The sequence below is a fragment of the Pectinophora gossypiella genome, chromosome 6 (genome assembly GCF_024362695.1).
Source record: "Pectinophora gossypiella chromosome 6, ilPecGoss1.1, whole genome shotgun sequence".
NCBI classification, from domain to species: Eukaryota; Metazoa; Arthropoda; class Insecta; order Lepidoptera; family Gelechiidae; genus Pectinophora; species Pectinophora gossypiella.
In genome coordinates this window covers 9796644-9818202 of record NC_065409.1, presented here as the reverse complement: position 1 = coordinate 9818202, position 21559 = coordinate 9796644, and the positions used below count along the sequence as shown (strand labels likewise).

The 21559-nt window shown below is 40.1% G+C and overlaps 1 protein-coding gene across 2 annotated transcripts in view; it reads right to left on the bottom strand.

Moving 5' to 3' along the window:
* LOC126367595 (carboxypeptidase A2-like) overlaps positions 1-18436 on the bottom strand; it is a 29212-nt gene extending 10776 nt beyond the window's left edge. Inside the window, exons 1-7 of one of the 2 annotated variants that reach the window (XM_050011184.1) lie at positions 17682-18436; positions 12474-12668; positions 11421-11680; positions 10941-11150; positions 10497-10680; positions 8877-9024; positions 4198-4387 (exon numbers count right to left, since the gene is read on the bottom strand). In XM_050011184.1, coding sequence (XP_049867141.1) covers positions 4198-4387; positions 8877-9024; positions 10497-10680; positions 10941-11150; positions 11421-11680; positions 12474-12668; positions 17682-18375 — 1881 coding nt within the window. In that variant the 5' untranslated portion in view covers positions 18376-18436. The remainder of the gene's footprint in view (positions 1-4197; positions 4388-8876; positions 9025-10496; positions 10681-10940; positions 11151-11420; positions 11681-12473; positions 12669-17681) is intronic. The other variant, XM_050011185.1, reaches the window with a different exon arrangement.
* Positions 18437-21559: the final 3123 nt, after the last annotated feature.

The following is a 21559-nucleotide window of genomic DNA, read 5'->3' as shown; positions in this document are numbered from 1 at the left end:
TGATACCCCCCTTCCGTTACACCCTGTATACGTCCCACTGCTGGGCACAGGCCTACTCTCAATTAACCGGGGGGGTGGGGGGGGGTTGAGAGAGGAGGGTATGGACCATACTCCATCACGCTGCTCCACTGCGGGTTGGTGGAGATCGATTTATACATTCTTAGATAAATAGTTCAATACTTGCTAAATAAAAAATAGTTTAATACTATTTACTAATAGTAATAGATTGTTGTTCGTTTCTTTCATCGAGCAATAAAAAATGCATTTAGTTGTTGTCAATATGTGGAGCCGTGGTAGCTAATAGGTGGGTGGTAAGGTAATTCATGTTTAGATCAGAAATGATTGTCACATGCTCAGCGGTGAAGAAAAACATCGTGAGGAAACCCACATTCCCGAAAATTCCATTTTCGGAGGTATGTGACCTAATGGGTATTGGGCTGGTTTCCCCTTCGTGGGTTGGAAGGTGAGACAGGCAGTCGCTTCTGTAAAATACTGGACCTGTCAAATCTTCAAGTTAGGTAAGCGGACCCTGTGAAAAATCGGTATAATGCTAGGGGGATGATGCTTATTGTCAATATGTCTTTTTTGTGGCTATTGTAATTGCTTCTTTATTACTTACCTACATTTTTTTTTTAATAATATAGGTTCACGTAGGACCACAATCTCACCTGATGGTAAATGACGATGTAGTCTAGGGTGGATCACACTTACCTAGCAAATGCCTATTCACCCTAGTCTTGAAGTCTCCTAGATTATAACGAGTTGGAAGTTATATCCATACCCAAGAGCTCGAGATGGTTGGTAATTCACTCTGGAAAGTCCCAGTCAGGAGGAAAGAACTCCGTTTTGCGGTGAACAGACACGCCTGGGTCATGGAAGCGTTGAGTCCAACCTACTTGTTGTCACCCCAGTCTGAGACGGACTTAAGGGGCAGTTTCACACGATTCACAAGATCCTCTCTGAGGGCACTATCATCTCTGGTGCTTACGCGTGCATTGGACATGTATCTCTCCGTCACTGTGCTATCGTCTGCATGCCTAAAGATACCGGGCATAATCAGCAGATCATTGATAGAAAAAACGTGGCGGAGAGAACAGATCCCTGAGGAAGTCCGGCATTAATAGCATGTAGATCAGACAAGCACCCATCAACTACTACCCGAATCAATCTATCCCTATCTATCCAATTACATAGGCTAGAAGGGATCCTGAATATATCAAGGGACATAACAAGATCCTCGCCTTGATTCTAGATTGCCTCACTCCATAAGCGTGTAGCATACACAAGAAGAACATCAGTTGACCTATCTCTGAGTAAATTGTTGGCTTCAAGGTACGCCAGGAGGCGGTTGTTCAGGATTAGCGGCGGTTGTGCCGAGATGGGGCGGTAGTTAGCAGGGTTGGTACGAGTGCCTTTTTTGGGCATACACTGCACATTGGCAAGGTTCCATGGTTTCGGGAATTGTCCTGAACCCAGAGAGAGCAGGTAGAGGCGTGTCAGTAGGAGACTATTCAGGTGCACAGTTCCGCAGTACTATTGCTGGGATATCATCAGGACTACTGACCTTATTCACGTCTAGAGTGCGAAGCATTTTTATACGGCAGAAGTTTGCTTCGACCGATTTGACTAGCGGCTAAAAGGTTTTACTACCAGCTCAGTCAGTTTGGCATCAATTTGGCCAATATTGTCGAAACGTGCCCTGCGCATTGTCTTCTTGCAAGACTTTGCAGCGGTATTCAGGGAATTTTTCAGAGCCCGCATGTTAGGAGGCATATTAGAGCTTCTGCACTAGCATACTCCGCGATGTACCATGAGCGAGCCTTATCGTCAAATGATATGTCAGAAAATGGGATAGAGTATTCCATTGCCTGACAACTAATATGGCATCTCCGCAGCTCGTCGAGTCTTCTGAAGAAAATCAAACCTCACGCCAAGGATAGGTTTGCGAAGAAGTGCCGCATCTCATCCCAATTTGCTAGCGTTTGTCACCATATTTGCCTCGATCCTCTGGGGCTAGAATCAGGTGGGGAATAGACAGACACATATCTCACCAGACAATGGTCGGATGTTCCCAAGGGGGAAGTCACTGATAGAGATTGATATTGGTCCGGATCAGTTATCAGTAAAAGGTCCAAGCAGTTGGCGCTATAGTTAGCAACGTCAGGTATCTTTGTAACGCAATTCACCAGATGTGAGAGATTTTGCCACACATGGCAAAAGCTTGCGCCTCTTTGCCAGCATGGTTGGTCTTCTGGAATGGGAACAACCACTCTTGCTGGTGGGCGTTGGAGTCCCGGAGAAGAACAAGTTGCGCTGAGAGATACCTCCGCCGTGCCAACTCCACTGTCCTACTGAGGTAGGTGAATAACCTGTTTGTCTCAGAGTTACCGCTGTGCGATCGGTAGACACTGGTGTAAACTATTTTATCCAGGCCAGTGTCCACCAGGATCTAAAGAATGGATAAGTCTGGGTATTCAAGGTTACCGAGAAAAGCAGAAAGAGGAGTTTGATAGAAGGTTATATGACGTTTTACAATCACCCAAAATGGTTTTGGAAAACCACGAGATCATCTCGAGGAAAAATAAAATAGCTCCACAGAACTGTTAAAAAGGCCCTTAAAACAATACCTAATTCGAAACTAAAATTTAACACACGGATCTCTAAAACTTAACGGTTTTATCATTTCAGTGTTACTTATCATTCCCATGGACTGTTATTGGCATTTCAGTCCACCGAATCCACCGGAATGATAACACCGAGATGATAAAAAACAGGTTATTTTTGTATAAACTGTGAATTTAAATAACTATCGAAAAATCGACACTTCTCAAACAAAACAGTACTTGCAGCCGATTTAACACATCAATATGAAATAAATTGAACTAATTTAACACGAGTTATAATGGCTACCGAAATGATTTTTTACTGATTTTTTTTTGTCCCCCTATCACCGAAATGATAAATTTCTTTTTTTGGCGGGAAACCATTACACGCTGTGACGGGTATGTTCACATCTAGCGGTCGAGCCGAACCAATGCGAGGTGTTGGCAGGTAAGGAGGTGTCATAGACGCAATGTTGACGGAGTTATTCTACCAAAACTTACTGTCCTCTGAAATGATAACTTTTTTTCGGACAAAATTTAACTGCCTGTCAAATGTACGAGAAGGAAGGTAAACAGACAGAAATAGTTTTTGTTGTTAGATTATTTAATAATTTAACGAAATTCTATCAATTTAAATCCCAATAATAGAAAATAATTGTAGAGCAAGACATTTTATAAGCGATAATGAGTTACGGACAAGCTACCGAAATGATAAAATGACACTTTAAAAATTTTTTTCAGCGTGTTACAGTTGCTGAAACTGAATGTTTTTTTTTGCCAAGGTAGAAGACTACTTACTTTACCCAGAAAAAATATTCAAAATCATTTAGCAGAACTTTGCACTACCGTTCTCAACCAAGACAACTTTTTTTTTCACTTTTGCAATTCACCCTATTAATCGCCCTGACAATACGAAGAAGAAGAAAGGACTACACAAGGGACACTTCATACAAAAATTTCGTTGCAGATGCAGTTTATATAAATACGCAACACGCAAGTGATACAGACAGTCCGCGCATTAATATGTCTTACTGATTTATTGAAATGGATACGTAAATAAGTTAGTAATTAATATCAGATTCGTATTGGTGCGAGGCGGAGAGTGTCCCTTCTATGCGTACATACATACATAAACTCACGCCTCTTTCCTACCGGGGTAAGCAAGACTATGGAATTCCATTTGCTTCGGTCCTAACACACTTCTATTGCTTCCTCCACATTCATCGTTTCATACACGCACACCGGTTCAGAGTAGATCGTACTGAAGCTTTTCTAAGGACATCTACAATTTAGTCAATGTACGTCCTTCTAGGTCTTCCTCTGCCAGCCCTACCATCAACCTTCGCTTTATATACCGCTTTTGTAATCGTATTATCCTTCATCCGCTCTACGTTTCCAAACCGACTTAACATTCCCTTCTCAATATTTGTCACTATATCACACCTTACACCTCCACACCACCTACCACACGCACACGTTATACCTTACACCTTATCTCTCTCTTATCACACTGTTTCCCACTCTATCACTCAACGCCTAAGATGCTAAGCAAATTACCTTTTAAACGTACTTTATATATTTTTTTCTGTGATACCTTAATTTGTCCGCGGTGTTCGGCGAGGAACTCTGAGACGGCGCGCGTCTCGGGTTCGCTGAAGGGGTGCGGGCCCGCATAGTTGTCCGCGCAGGGGTCCCGCGACGCGTCCTGCTCGCCCCAGTGGTAGTCCCAGTTGCGGTCTGCGTCGACGCCCACGCATTCAGTGCGGCCCCAGTTCCATGGAAACCTGTGTCAATCGTATTGGTACCTATCAGGTTTAAGCTAAATTCGCCAAGTATATACCTAAGCGTTTTGATGTGGAATTTCTCCCGGGGCAGGAATTTGTCTGCTTCTCGCCCTTAAAAGCCTCTCGCGAATTAACTGTAGATTTATTTTTATGGACTTCTTTTGGTAAATACTTTATTATACTTACACATAATGTACTCTATCACGATAGGTTATCTCATAAATCGCTTATAAATATATCTAGATCAAAATGGAGACGTGATTGATCCAGAGACGTAGGTACTAGTCAAACAGGGGATATAATGACCAGTAAGTAGTATTACTTAAATTTGTTAGTGCCTCAAGCTAGTTTTATGTTAGTCCAACTATGCGGATAAGAACACATATTCAAGCTTGAACGTGTCTTCGGCATAATCGTAAGCAACAATGTAAGCAGCTGTCTCTAAATACTGGAAAAGATTACGCTATTACGGCATTTACGGCTAATGTTTCGCTTGGCGCTCGTAGTAATCCACTTGAGTTGTAGGTATTCACAAAATTTAGGCTAAATCATTATTTTCCAGCAATTGTATTGACATATACTCAAAACAAAAGTTTCGACATAGAGGTTTTGCGACCACAAGGAAAGTAGGCATTACTAGTATAGATACTATGATTGAATTTACCTAGAAACTTGTGATAACAAAATTTCCGACACAGAAAACCGTAGAGTGGCAATAGGCTCGTCCTCTAATACTTATATGGGATTTAAACAAAGCTAGCGACGGGTGGGCGTATATACTATTAGATACATTTCTGCCTACCCCTTCGGGGATACAGGCGTGATGCTATTGTAGCAGAATACAAACTCTGCACATACTGGCCTTTCGTTCTGACGGTCGATCATTTTAAATTTCGAAATTCTCATTCCATTCCGCATTTCCTTTCATTTTACAACTCATTGCATCCCCGACCTTCATAAGAACAACATAAATATACTTATTATACTGTTTAGCTCTGGCCGTGCCCTCTAATTTTGGATTTGATCTTATTTGATTGTGAATTGTTGTTAATACTATTATATTCCTGCTGAATTTAATACGTTATTTTGTCGTCGTTATCACCAATCATCCCACTATTCTGCCAAAACACGTCGGGACTTCATCAGCACCCATCGTGCCGCACTATGTTATGTAAAACCTAGAGTATTGATTGATTGTTCACACTTTGTTTCAATCACAATTTGTGCGAATTAATGTATATGTAATATGTAGGTATGTTCTTTCTATGATCTCTCTAAGCTAGGTAGTAATGGAGAAAAGATACTTATTTAATGTAGTGACATTGAAATACACCATCATGGGAAAACAACAGCACGCGATTGCATTTCCGCGTTTATGTTACTTTTCTTCTACATACCTTCCGTCGATCAACTTAATAAACAATACATCTTTTACATACCACGCACCAACATGAAATACCCACGTAGGTACCTGTCATAATTATTCATTTGTCTCCCTTAGTGCAACTTGAGCAATGATCAATTATATTACTTATAAGCACTTTTCCATGGAAATGCCACAATTTGTAAGTGGATAAGTACATTATTAAGTAGATAAATATCGCATTGTGTTTTTTCTGGTGAATGTTATTAGATAAATGTAGTTATCCTAGTGATTCTCTTATCTTATCACTCATCAAAGCCCAATACGACGATAATTCTGACAAGAACAGCAATAAAGAAATAGTAATCTCAGATTTGTCTTCCGACTTGATAGGGATTACAACTAAAATTACAGTTTGTACTTATAAAGTTTATATACCGTTTAAAATTACCTTGTGAACCAAAACTTTCACAGGAAACTGTAACTAGTGTCGTTTCAACCTTAGACAAATAAACAGATAAGAATTGACGCCGGGCCTTCCGGAATAACAGTTACTTAAATGTTTTTGTTGTTACCATATTGTACCAAACGGAAAACTCAACCACTAAGGCACACTATTATAAATAGCTGCGTGTCGGATCTAAAGACATGTGCTAACGAGAATTATGACAATTTTATCTAATGACCTAAGTATTAGATTTTAAAAGGCATAGTAAGCTTAGATCATTAAGCTTTTATCATTTCGGTTGCCACACACAACATAGCACGAAAAGAAAGATAAAAAGGCAAGTAATATCTACTTACCTACTCTAAAAAGACAAACAAAAGAAACAACAGTTTACGTCACCATTTATATGGATCTGGATTCCCAGAATAAAAGAATCTTCGAAAGCGTAAAGTCTAGACTCCTGAGAATATTTCTAGTCCTAGATAGATCCGAAACGGAAAGTGCTCAACCTAGATGCGAGTGAATTATGGCTTACGACCGCTAGCTATGATGTCTAGAACATTCGTTCTGTTTACTTTAGCTATAAACTTAGGCTAACGTTGTCTATCACCATATTGAATTCTTCTTGGCACTATACGATGTGAAAACACTTGTTACAAACTTTTTACTTTCTATACACAAATCCAAAAACTGGAGGAACCTATGTAGAATATACTCTTCGCAGTAAGCATAAACACTACAAAATTGATATGCAATCACCAGTATCAATCTTATTGTTTTGAATTTTCTTAATTAGGTAAATTATTGGGAATTGCCGTATGAGACTTTCATCGTTTTCCAGTCTGCACGCCACCTCTTTTTTTTTTTTTTTTTTGACGTGACTTATTGTAGATTTGCCGCAGATGGCATTAACTACTTGGCCGGACAAATGGGGAGCGCTGAAGGCTCTCACCCGGTACAACGTTTAAGACAACAGGCCTGAGGGTGCCCAGTTGGGCGCGAACCTCGGCTCAGGGTGTCGTCTGAGAGGAAAAATATTTGAAAGAATTAATCGACCCTAGTGGGTCGATAGCGATAAGCGCTGAATGAGGGAAATCGTCGACCACGCCGGCGGGGTCGGTATCGGGGTCCTGAAGTGTTTGGTGTCGCGAGCTGATTGGCTGCCTCTATGGCTAGGGTAATCGGGTCGTCGGGATCGTATATTACGTCCTTCGGACGCCGATACTTTTCAGTACCGTCCCTAAGCGGGATGTAATCGGAAGCCGCAACTACCAGGGGATTCGGGTGGTGCGGAGCAGAATCGAAAAAACGTTTGGAAGCTAATTTGAGCCATTGGGCAATGGTTGGCAGACCTAGGTCAATGTGCAGATTTTCATTGCGAAGGAACCACGGAGCTCCCGTGGCTTTCCGCATGAAACGATTTTGTATTACCTGTAGACGGTGGATTTGAGAGGGACTCGCATGAGCGAAAACTACCCCTGCATAGGTCATGATCGGACGGATGCAAGTCGTGTAGATTTTCACCTTATTCCTAAGGGACAATTTACTTCGCTTGTTAAGGAGACAATGAAGACGGCCCATTACAAACGCGGCGCGATCGCGCACACGTTTGATATGGGCCTTGAAAGTAAGACGTCTATCTAAGACTACGCCGAGATATTTGACTTGCTCCTCCCAAGGGATCGGCTTGCCAAACATCTTAATGATTTTAAGTTGACGGCGTGACCGTGGCGTGTTATAATAGCCCTTTGAAAAGTACACCGCTGCACTTTTCTCCGGGTTTACCTCGATTCTCCATTTGCGAAACCACTTGCCCAAGGCATTGGCCGCGCGTTGGAGGATTCCGGTCATCATAACTCGACCACGGCACGAAGAATAGATGGCTGTATCATCCGCAAATAAAGCTAATTCGGTATTAGGGGATTTGGGAATGTCACTAGTATACAATGAAAATAGTAAAGGGGAGAGAACGGAGCCTTGTGGGACTCCGGCATGTATAGGGTGCGGTGACGAGAGCGTCCCTTCCACGCCACCTCATGCACCCACATGCATCATGCTTTTTCACACTGAATGCACGATACGTAATACGGAAAAGGTACGATGCAATAACGCATTTTGTATCTTGGGTAATAAAATCTGTATTAAACAGGTGATTGGCTGCTTGTTTATCTAAATCTTTTCATCATTTCACATTTTTTAAGTAAGTACTTAAATCACACATTGCTATCACTGAAGACAAATAGAATAGATACTACAGTTACAAATTAGTAAATTCATAATCGAAAATCTTTATAGCATGGCTGTTAAAACTGCACTACTATGTGAAGTGTGAAGAATGTGAAGCCTATTTGTAGATTTTGTAGTTTTACCCTATTATTAACTAAGTCATAAAATGTGGTCTTAATATGTGACCTTAATATTTTGTAATTAATTTTCAAAGTAGTAAGGGAGAGAAATAAATGCCCTGTATTCGAAGTATAATGAAACACAGTTAGCTATAAGTTAACTGTAAGTATTTTGAAACATAATAAATTTAAGCGAACTCCAATCCCACAGACAAACCGAGGAATTGGTTTTGTGGGGTTTTTATTGTACCAATATTTTATGTATTTTTATGAAAAATAAACATTTTACTTACTTACGTTTCGTTTTAAGCAGTCGGTGTGGAAAGAACTTACCAGCTGGCATAATAGTCGTCGGTGTCGGTGATGCGACTTCTAGTTTTCATCCAGAGCCGGTCGTGCGTGTGAGAGTGTTCGTATCCGTCGGGGTTCATCACGGGCAGGATGTAGAAGTCCGCTTGCTCCAACATCTCATACTCGGCACCTAGAGAAAATAATACTCTTTAATGCTACCTAATTCTCTTGGAATCTTATTCGTAGTAATATTATACCAATAAACGCGAAAGTATAATCTCTCTATCTGTTACATTATTACGCTAAAATCGCTGAACCGATTTAGATTTGGTATGGAAATAGTTTGAGACCCAAGAAAAGACGGAAGCTATCTTAGTTACGTACCTATTTATTTTATTTTTTATTAATATCAAGGAATATAAACAAGTAAATAGGTACCATTATATATAGCATACCCGTGCTGCAAATTCGCAGCGGAAGATTTTCGTTAAATTTTGAAAGATGATAATGATTGTGTTTTGATACCAAGTGGATATTTCCGTCGCAAAAGTATGAAACTAAAAATAATTAAAAAAAAACCAAAATTTTCATAAATTTTCCGATCGAAAATTCAACTTGTTATCAATTAAGAATCATGGCCTGACTCGTCCCCCTCAGTATTTATAACGATATCACAACACCCTGTATATCGTTGGCGTTTTATGTCATACTAAATATTATAAAAACACACGATATATAAGTGGGTTTTGTGGGTAAACTTCTGTGTATCGTACCTACGTATAACATACATAAACAGCCTATAGAGGCCCACTGCTGGGCACAGGCCTCCCCTCAATCAACCGGAGGGGGTATTATGGAGAATACTCCACCACGCTGCTCCACTGCGGGTTGGTGGAGGTATTTTAGCTAGTAACCCGCGACCAACGGCTTAGCGTGCCTTCCGAAGCACGGAATCATCTTACTTTTTCGGACAATCAGGCGATTCAAGCCTGCAATGGACCAAACAAAGGACAGTCTCACAAAGTGATTTCGACAATGTCCCCATCGGGAACCGAACCCGGACCTCCAGATCTTGAGCCCAACGCTCTAATCACTTGACCACCTACTTACCTACGTATGATACGAGTTTATATACTACTAAGTACAGGTACTTTAATACGCTTCAAAATCTGTTTATTTATGACAAAAACTGAGCTGAGATGAAATTGGATAGTACAAGTTACATGCAATGCAACAGTCCTTTATTTACGAATATTCAAGATGAGAAATCTTGAAAAAGATGTTTGACCTCCATACCTAAAGTAATTGACTGGCCAAGTTCCGCGTATGGGAACTTGCAGACAAGATTTATAAGGAAAGCATTGAGAGAAAAAAACGGTATCCACTCATATAAAATGCTGATTGCTGGCGTACCTATTAAAGTTCCGAATTTTGCAATTTTTTTCTTTCATTTTTTTAAAGGAGTTATCTATCATGGTCACGACGATGACCGTCAGAACATTATTTAGAATTATTTATCAATACTCTAATTTTCATTCTTATGCACATTTTCATAAGTATCATTTTCACTAATTGACAGGACAGAAGAATGCCAGGTGGTCCCCCGACGTTACCAGTACTTACCAGAAAACTACAATTAATTTTAGACTTGAAATTCCTCACCTAGACCTTTTTCACCCTCGACTAGCGCGTGTATCATCCACGTGGCAACAGCGGGCGCTATCCACTCCCGCGCATGCGCACCGCCCTCCAGCCACACCGCCGGCTTCATGCGCGAGCGCAACTGCCACTTCTTTTTGTTTTTCTTGCTCTCTTTCGCATACGTTTCGTTCGTTGGTAAAGATATCTGCAAGAAGCGGGAATTTAGAACTTGTATCGTTCAAGTCACATGCTTATTACTTTAGCACATCAAGGATTAAATAAATACAGGCAAATAATTTACTACTAAGGAGGTACTACTATTGTTCTGTAACTTAGGTACTGTAATCGTTTTTGGTACAGACCAGTTGATAGCGTGCCAAGTTCTTGTACTTACCTGTAAACACTTAGATCTGACGCGTCGTTTTCTATTTCAGAAATTATAACGGAATGAAACATTTGTCTCACCTTCACAGCCACAAGCGGTAACCCTTCAGAGGACCTGCCCAGCGGTATCAACTCGACCAGGTCAGCATGCGAGTGTTGTATGTACTCAAGGTAGCGCAAGATGTCTGCATAGCGGTGGTAGCGGCGCCACGTCATCGGGTGACCACGGAGGTGCTCTAACTCCAAACGCTGTTTCTTCGACAGCCGTGGATTCTCGTACGTTATGGCTTTCTGTTGACAATAACACAAAAACATAACATAAGCTTACGATTATATCCCAATTGGGATAGTCAAAGGTACATCCACCGCAATATGAACTAAGTACCCACGTCGCACCGAGCTTTCTGTTAGAAAAATTCGTAAGGTTTTATTGTTGATTGTGATCGTACTATATTGGCAGAAGGCTCTCGATAATAAACTACTTACCGTCATTTGTACAGTGTGTAGGATTTTAAATTTCAGTTTTGGAAATAGTTATCACAAAGTTATATACAAACATACCTGCAAATCCCAAATAACCACGTCAAAGTCAATCTTCGAAGACTTGAGATGGTCCTTGACGTCGACCAGCAGGTCAGCAGGTACTAGGAGGTCGGTAGACCCGTTGAGCGACGGCGCGGTCCACCACATCAGCCCCGAGCCCTGGCCCTCCTCCTGAAGGTCTAACAGCTCATGGACTTTCCACTGAGCGTCCGGATACGCCCGCAGCAGCTGATAGCCTTTATAGTTCTTTTTCAGCGACTTCTTAGCCGGCTTTTTATCTAAATCGATGAGAAAGTTTATTACAAGTTAATCGGAGCGATATTCAAATAAGATCGAGTAAACACGCCACTCATGAAAGTAAGATATTATCTCTGCAGGTAATGTCTTCACTTTCAAATGAGAGTTTGCATTATCTAGTATTAGGTAATATTGTTGGAAGAGCTCATAGCCGGCATTTGTTATTTATAGTTCGAACCACCAAATGGGATCACGAAATTAAACAATCTTTGGTATGATTAGTTGGATGACTTTTAGTTTCGGACTCCTCCCAGTGATAATTGACACTGTCAGTAATCGAATTTCTTCGCGCGACTTCAAAACTGGCAACTGGATCGGCTAGTAGCCTGAGCAGTGTCAGAAACACGAAATAGAAGGTTGGAAAGGCCCTAACGCATATTTTGTATGAGAACCGCTGTCGCTGGTTCAACCCCACTCTCTTTACAACTACTCCTGCAAACTGATAACTACGTTAGCTTTACTGCTCCTCAAATTCCATAGCCACTTTACCGGCAATGTTCTATCATTGTTTTTCGTAAGATACTTACTGCATACAATCATACTAAGGATTTTAGCGTTCCTGTGATAAGATAGTCGATATTTGATTTTTTGAGAACTATTTGCTCATACTTGTAAGGCACGCGTTTCGCGCTTATTTAATTTTGGCCCTACCAATCCATTTCCTCTATTACGTGGTCTAAACACTTCTATTTCTACAGAGGGGGCTCTGTAATATCTCCTTCGGTAAGAATTAGGTATCGTTGTGCATCTCATATGTAAGTAAATCAAACTCACTGGCTTCTGTGGTCATGTAAGCGCCGTCGTCACCTTCCTCCGACTCCAGCAGGTTTTGGAACCAGTCGCTGGAAGCAGCAGGGGCGACGGGAGGCGGGGTTGTTGTCGTGGTCGTCGACTCCTTTTTGGTCTTCTTGCCCTTGAACCAACTCCACGCAGACTTCGAAACCCAGTTATACACTTTTGAAAGGAACCCTGTAATAAAACTTTTTCTTTACAATATTTTTTTTTTTTTTTTTTTTTTTTTTTTTTTTTTGACGTGACTTATTGTAGATTTGCCGCAGATGGCATTAACTACTTGGCCGGACAAATGGGGAGCGCTGAAGGCTCTCACCCGGTACAACGTTTAAGACAACAGGCCTGAGGGTGCCCAGTTGGGCGCGAACCTCGGCTCAGGGCGTCGTCTGAGAGGAAAAATATTTGAAAGAATTAATCGACCCTAGTGGGTCGATAGCGATAAGCGCTGAATGAGGGAAATCGTCGACCACGCCGGCGGGGTCGGTATCGGGGTCCTGAAGTGTTTGGTGTCGCGAGCTGATTGGCTGCCTCTATGGCTAGAGTAATCGGGTCGTCGGGATCGTATATTACGTCCTTCGGACGCCGATACTTTTCAGTACCGTCCCTAAGCGGGATGTATTCGGAAGCCGCAACTACCAGGGGATTTGGGTGGTGCGGAGCAGAATCGAAAAAACGTTTGGAAGCTAATTTGAGCCATTGGGCAATGGTTGGCAGACCTAGGTCAATGTGCAGATTTTCATTGCGAAGGAACCACGGAGCTCCCGTGGCTTTCCGCATGAAACGATTTTGTATTACCTGTAGACGGTGGATTTGAGAGGGACTCGCATGATTTCTTTACAATACAATACACTTAATAAAAAAGAAATATACTTTATTGTGTCAGAGTAAACAATTAATTACACAGATTACTTTACTCCATGAAAATAGGTAATTTATAAGAAAAGCTTGACTTTCTACATTATAAAGACTTTCGCTTGAAACGTTTTCCAGAAAACAACAGAGAGAAAAATAATGACTAGATAATAAATTTAATTATCTAAACCATGATTATGGCGACGCTATTAGTATTTGAGCTTTCAGTATCCCAGAGTAGTGAGCAAACAAATCTACAGTCACTTTTGATATTTGTAATAATCAGGAGACTAATCCATTATCTGTGATACGCCAACTTTAGAACCGATGTAATCTTTTAATTTAATTCTACGAGGTAGCAGGCATGATAAGCATCACATAGCCGTACCTATGCAATTATGTATCTTAATAATAATAATAAAAAAGTTTATTTAGGTAAAACTACAACACACATACACACACACACACACACACACACACATCTTCTGTTACTTAAGCTTAGTTCCAGTTTCGTATGCAGTTATAATCACTACCTCCAATCTGACCGGGTGTTTCAAACAAAGTTCGGCTTGGCCAGTCACATTCGAGCGCACGAGACAAGAGACTGAGGTCAGATACGACAAGGAGGACTATATATATATATATATAGTATATAGTATATAGTAGTATAGTATATATATAGTATATTATATATATATAGTATAATCACTACCATAGAACAGAGCTCGTTTTTGTTCGGTCAATTTGAGAAACTCTGATCATGTTTTCAGAAAACATCTGCGCGTAATATACCTACTACTTAGATACTGCGCGTACGATGCGAAAGAATTTCGGTTTGCTTTCAGCTTAAACTGTGCATTATTACAGTACTTTATCAATTATTAGATAAAATGTAAGAAACATCCAATCTTAAGATCATTTACTTAATGATTACGTAATTGAACTACATAAATACACACTCACTTTAATAATCATTTGCGTGACTTGTGATAAATTGGTATGTTTAGTGTAACATTACAAGTATTTAATTTACCATTAACCATTTATTAAGTAGATACTTGATGCTTGCATCAGTTAAATGGGTACTCAGATAAACATGCGTTGCACTTACTTAGTACAGTAGGTAAAGAAACATGAATCTTCTGCGGGTATACAATAAGTCACGTTAAAAAAAAAATGCTCTGCCTACCCTTTCGAGGATACAGGCGTGACGCCATGTTATGTAGCGGTTGTTATTTTTTTGATAATGAAATTGTAGGTATGGTCGACTTTTACGATATGTACTTACTCTTTTTACCTACATGGGTAAGTACGCAAATTAATTTATATTAATTAATTTATATTATATTAATTATCATTCCAATCCATATTTTTTCTCTTTGACGTGACTTATTGTAGATTTGCCGCAGATGGCATTAACTACTTGGCCGGACAAATGGGGAGCGCTAAGGGCTCTCACCCGGTACAAAATTTAAGACAACAGGCGTGAGGTGGGCGCCTTGGGCGCATACCTCACTATTTTTGAGATCTGTGCTAAGTGTATTTGTCAACACAAATGACATCACATCTCTAAAGTCCATATTAATTAATTAAAGAACATTTGTTTAGTTTGTTAATAGTCTAAATAAGTACTTTCATAGTATAAAGTTTGAGCGCGATCAAAATTCTATCAGGTCAAGTTAGGGTTCAAACGAACAAGTTCGCAGCCAGCTGAGAAATTATGTTAGTAGGCCACAAGAGAAGCATTGTGGGAACATTGAAGGGGGCGCGTGCGCAGCATCGTGCCGTGTTTATAAACGTCTTTTTATGCCGGTCATTTTCTACTTATTGAGTTAATCGCCGATAGGTCGATACGAGGTTGCATGCACGTTTACGTCTGATTTTCTAGTCAAGTAGGTATTAAGTATTCCAACAACGTGATAAAACGGTCCACTATCTATACGACAACAAGCCATACTTGACTTGAGACTTAATTAAAGTACCGAAATTCTTCTTCTATCGTGTGGATTGTAAGGTGAATTACCAACCCCATCAACTTATTACTGAGCCGCCATAGGCCCCTGACATGACTAATGTAACGACTGCGTACTTTGTTTTAGGTTTATAATAATTAAAACACATAATAACAGGTTCTTACCGCGTGTAAATCAGGGATATGAGACTCCCAATATTTCGACACTGTTACAAGTGCCATGATCACGGGACGACCCCTGATTAAAACGCGGTAAAAACCCGTTATTATGTGTTTTGACTACGTACTTACATCAGTAAGTAATAACCGGGACCAACGGCTTAATGTGCCTTCCGAAGCACGGATCATCTTACTTTTGTACAATCAGGTGATCGGCCTGTAATTTCCTAACCAAACTAGGAACTAACACAAAGTGAGTTTTGTGATTTGTCCCCACCGGGGTTCGAACCCGGGACCTCCGGATCGTGAGCAAACGCTCAACCACTGGACCACGGAGGCCGTTAGTACCGAAATTGAAACAGCAGCTCTTTTATCAATGTGTAATAAATAAAATAGCAAACCGAAGAAAAAATACGATACCTAATACCTAATCTATAATGTAATAAGTGTAAGTGTATTATATTTATTATGTTTTTATTTTTGTATATTTAACTAGCGACCCGCCCCGGCTTCACTCGGGTGCAATGCTGAGGAAAAAATGAAATTATTTACGACATCACATAAAAACCTCAACAATAACAAAATTTGTCCACTATTTAATGGATGTTATTATACATATTATTATAAACCTTCCTCTTGAATCACTCTATCTATTTAAAAAAAACCGCATCAAAATCCGTTGCGTAGTTTTAAAGTTTTAAGCGTACATAGGGATATAGGGACAGAAAAAGCGACTTTGTTTTATACTATGTAGTGATTTGATAGACAAGAATGGAGAATACTACACCGACACGAGCGCGGCTCTTAAATTAGTGATGATATTTAAAGATATTTAAAACGAAATCAAAGTTTGGCTCGGTAACGTGTGGGTACTTAGTTCATCTTGCGGTTTATGTACCCTTGACAACCCCAATTGGGGTATAGTCGTGAACTTATGTTGTTATGTTCACAGTTCGGTTACACTGTAGGATATGAACGTGCAGTGTAATTTATATTCGCGTTAAGAATTGAATTAAAGATAATAATTACAACAACGAACAAATCCTTCTCTTATCCTATGTGATATGTATTTAATAGAGTATAAGCAAATTCTGTAGGCTCAACAAGTAGAGCACTTTATTTCAAACCTCTGAAACACTCTCACACACACTCTGATATTTAGCTTTAATAGTGCATAAAACTACTATTATGTACTGTGTATTCTAATTGTTTATTTTTAATATTTATTTTAACTGAAATAAAGAGATTTTGTATTGTATAAGAGTTCTAGAAGTAATGTAATGCATTGCCGCGAAAGAAAAATGGTACCCACCCAACTACTTAATGAGAAAACGCATTCATGAAATGTTTATAAGCACAAGTGCGTGAGATAAAAGCATCCGTTTATATCTAAGTAAGTAATTTTCTGCAAGTAACAGCTTTGTCTAACCACAGTATATCCGCAATGGTGTTATTAGAGAGTTAATTTAATTTGCAATTGGACACGCTTACGCAAAATCAAAACACCCATTTTCCTTACTTTCTTATACTACTGTTTATAAATATATAGCAAACTTGTACTATAACTTTGATAATAAAAAACGTTAATTAAGAAAAGGAAAGTCCTTACAATCGCTACCAGGAAAAGAAAACATTATGATTTAATGAAAACCTGGGAACAGACTCGTATACACTGATGCAAAGTGTGGCAACTTCAACTAACGAACAATCAGGCTGAGAGAGTGAAATAAATAAACTGAAGTGAATTCTCTTATTATCTAGCGAATACTGTTTTACTTTTACGAACTTTCAAGACTAAAACTCATACTCAACCACAATCGTTCAGATCGTTTTCTTTTTAATTTATGAGGTTTTTAATGAAACCAACCCGCAGTGGAGCAGCGTGGTGGAGTATGCTCCATACCCCCTCCGGTTGATTGAGGGGAGGCATGTGCCCAGCAGTGGGACGTATATAGGCAGTTTATGTTTATGTTATGTTATGTTAATGAAACCACTATTCTGCCGTCTCGCAGTTTGTTCAGCTATTAGCAGCGCTCGTGTCCTAATGGTGTTTTTATGATCTGGGTAGTCTATTAGATAGTAACATGCATCGTTAATCAGTCTTAGCTTTTTTAACTACTTACTTCTATAATTTTCCATCTAAGCGAAGTAGGTAAATGCTTTTGTGCTATGTAAGCGATAATTTGAAACAATTTTAGTGAACCCACCTAAAAACCAACCTGATTTTGTTTGCTTTGTTGGGGCTCTTTTGATTTTGTTCCCTTGGAAGTAAGTCGATAACCATCCGGTGTTTTTAGGCGGACAGGTGGTTGTCTTCTTAGTCTGCTGTTTAGGCTTCGATTTGGTGGTGCGCCGCACAGCTCGAGTGGTCGGGCGGCGCGTGGTGGAGGGCGGGCGGCGGCGTGGCGTGGACGGCGGGCGCGGCCGCTGCGTCGTGCTGGGCCGCGGCCGCTGCGTCGTGCTGGGCCGCGGCCGCGTCGCCTGCGCACCGCCCGGCTGCTCCACCCACTCGTACTGGTCCACTACCGTCACGTATGGCCGCAACGGAACCTTCGCCGGGATTTGTGCAGCAATTATAGTCGGCTTCTTCGTCATAATGAAATTAGTGTGACTTTCAATATTGATTGTTGTCGACTTTAAAACGTTTTTTTTATTTTCACCTTTGGTGTTCTTCATAGTCACGTTCACTTTGGGACTTTTGGCCTTCAATATCACTTTGGCACTGATTTTAGTGGTTCGCGGTCGCGGAGGGCGGGGGGTTGTTTCGAAGGACTCATAATCGTCCCAGAGCACGAAGGGGTCTAAGGATTCTGAGTCGGAAACGTCGTAGGAGTGTGGCGGCGGGCGGATGGCAGCCGCCGCGCACGCCAGCAGCGCAAGCAGCGCCAGGCGACGCGCCATGTAGCGAGCGTGTGCGCATGGCGAGGTGCGACCGCACTGTACGCGAGCCAGCCGCCGGCACGACCACCTTCCCTGCCACTGTCATTATGCCGCAGCGATGTCGCTTTCAATCCCGCCACCACTAGGTCAACCTACCCGTCCCCTTTACAGGCCTAGCTCTCCAACTAATGAGCATGCTGAATGCCTATCGTAAACATAAAGTATGAACGGTACAATTACCTACGGTTCCAGTTTCTTTGATACTTTTCTTGTTCGATACGATGAACACTTTAAGGAAATAGTAAGCATTGCCCAGTACCTACAAGTCTTCTTCTCCCAAACGTAGGTTACAATGTTGAGTTTTCTATGTATAAAGACAGAAACTCATGTTCCAGTAAGTACCTTGCGTTTTTCAAACACACTTGTGTTCTACTAAATTACAATTTCAAAAAAGGCTATGTTTACACAGAAAGCGAACTTATTTCCTACTGACACGTTTTCCCTCAAACGCTCTCTTTTTTGTAATATCTTTTGGGTTTGAAACAATGTTGTTTATTTACTTTGACTCGGCTAATTTTCCCAATACCAGTTTCCGGCCAAGTTGTTAATGCCGTTTGCGGCAAATCTACAATAAGTCAGGTCGAAAACAAAACAAATACGATAGCGTCGTGATGCGACGACAAGGCGTGAAATGTAGACCATGTGATGGTTCGCTACCCTCGTCACCGCGCAGGCGCAGCGCCGCTGCGCACGCGCTCCAGCCCCTAACGAATAATATACTTCATGCGGGTAAAACGCGCCGTTGCGCAAAGTGATGATTGACATTATGAGGCTTAGATTTTCCTTTAAATGATTGACTTTCTACCATTAAGAGAATAACGGACATATCCTCCATGGTTGGCTGTTATGTGTTTACGAACTTTTTACCCGACTTCGGCGAATACAAGCAGAGTAAGTAATAGTTCTGCCGTCATGTGGTTTTTATATTCCCCTAATTTTATTGCATACAATATTTTTAAACTCTTTAGCAAAAAAAAACGGGCACTTTAGATTTGAATATTATAATAAAGAGGTTTTATTAACTTAACGATGTCTTGTATTTTTATAGCATGTTATTTTGCAGGATTCTGGCATGATAGCGCAAAAAAATAAAAATTGCTTTATTGCAGCTGATATTGCACCGCCAAAAGCTTCTTGAGCTTTACTCCTCTTTCTTCTTCTTTTTTCCTCTTTTTGGATCTTCTTTAGGTCCACACTCAACACCTCCGCAACTCTTAACTCACCAAAAAATGACCATCGTACCAGTGCATCGTTTTCTCTCCAAACCTGGTCTGTTTTAATTGAACCGGTCCCATGACACCGCTGTCAAGTCTTCTGGGTATTTGAACGACACACATTTAGCCGCTGAGACACGTAAGTCCCAAAATCATAAGACTTCGAAGAAGAAGTCATAAGACTTAGTATATATACTTAAACTATGTGTCGCAGACTGATTGTGTTGTTTAATTAAGTGCGATAAGGGTAGGTTACCCTATCGAAGTATTTATAAAATGGGCAATTCTATCATCAATGTTGTGTCCTATCTTCTGTGTGAGTGGTTTCAATACCTAAACACAAGCACCTTTGCCTAACTGCATCAGAGCAAAATGTAGACCTGTGCTTCTTGCTCTTTGATCTATTAAAAGAAATCTGGACATAGTACGGATTATCAATAGTGAGTTTTAAATGAGAAATAAAATACAACAATTAAAACACAACTGAACAGCTGATTTAACAAGCGTGGGATTCATAAAAATCCCATCGACAGTACAGTGGTGACATAAGCATTCATTGAAACAGTCGTGCGGAACTGGTCAGAAATCTACAACCAAAAATGGTATGTTCATTTAATACTTTGTATAATATCATAAACGCAACCACCCGGGGCAAAAAGGCCAAAAAAGTAAAAAGCAATATTGTTATTTGGCATTTGCTGACATTACGCACTTATTTTTATATGCGGCAATATTGATTTTGAAGTGAATTACCTACGATGTGGCCTTTTTAACCCCACAGATGTATGGTCCGATGTGTTATATTAAAACATCCACTGCGTACAAATTTAAACATAAACGGTAAATACTTTGAATTGAAACATGATGTATATCATTAGCTAATATTTTTTCTCACATGCCTACTTACCTAAGTATTTAAAATTCGTAATATTTTACTAAGTATTATATTTTATTTTTATACCATCACGCCACGTACAAAATATCTCGTATAATTCTTAGTTATTTTATGTTTCTTGTGTAAGTATGATCACATCACTAATTTAAGAGCCACGCTTTTGTCGGTGTAGCATTCTCCATGCTACTTTTTTGAAAAAGGAAAAATAGGGCAGTGGTAAGTAATATTAACATTTTAATTATATTTATGCCAGTTAAGTATATACGTAGTTAAATACTTGCATAACTTTAAAAGTCACTGTGGTCTTATGTGTCACCAGCTTTTAAATCGCGGTGCGCACATGCACCAATTAGTTAGGTAAGGTTAAGTCTTAAGTGCAATTTTCACTAACACAGTTCGCTCGACCATTATGGACGGCGACACGGTCCTATCACCTTCATCCTCAGTTATTAGTTCATCTTGCGATATATGTAATTCTGATTAGCCCAATTGGAAATATATTCGTGAGCTTATGTTATAATTATAACTTTAAAAGTATTTTATTCATGTTTTCTTTTGTTTCGTGAACAGTATATCGGTTCGGTAGGTGATATTTACTTAATACAAGAAATTCAGTTCTCATGAAATTAAGTAAATGAAAATGTTTCTTCTTTTATTTAAAATTAAGTGTATGTGACCAAGTGCGGGATGTGTGCACACGTATGCATTGGTAAACAGTGTTACCTACTGAATATCCATAAACTATTTTTTTTTTGGGCTCGATCATTATTTATATCGTATATAAGATAAATTTGCTCGTCATTACTAGGTAGGTAATTCTTTATTTTCCATAAATCTTTATTTGAAAAATCTTTTTTTTTCTGGACGTTTGTGCTGCTCTAGACTTGGACCTAGGTGCTAATGTTATGTATTACTTTTGTGAGATTCGGCAAAGAAGGTTAATATTTCTTTTTGGTCGGGGATTATTGTTGCAAGGTAGACAAACGAGTGATGATTATCCCCATGAATATACCGACCCCGCCGGCGTGGCCGACGA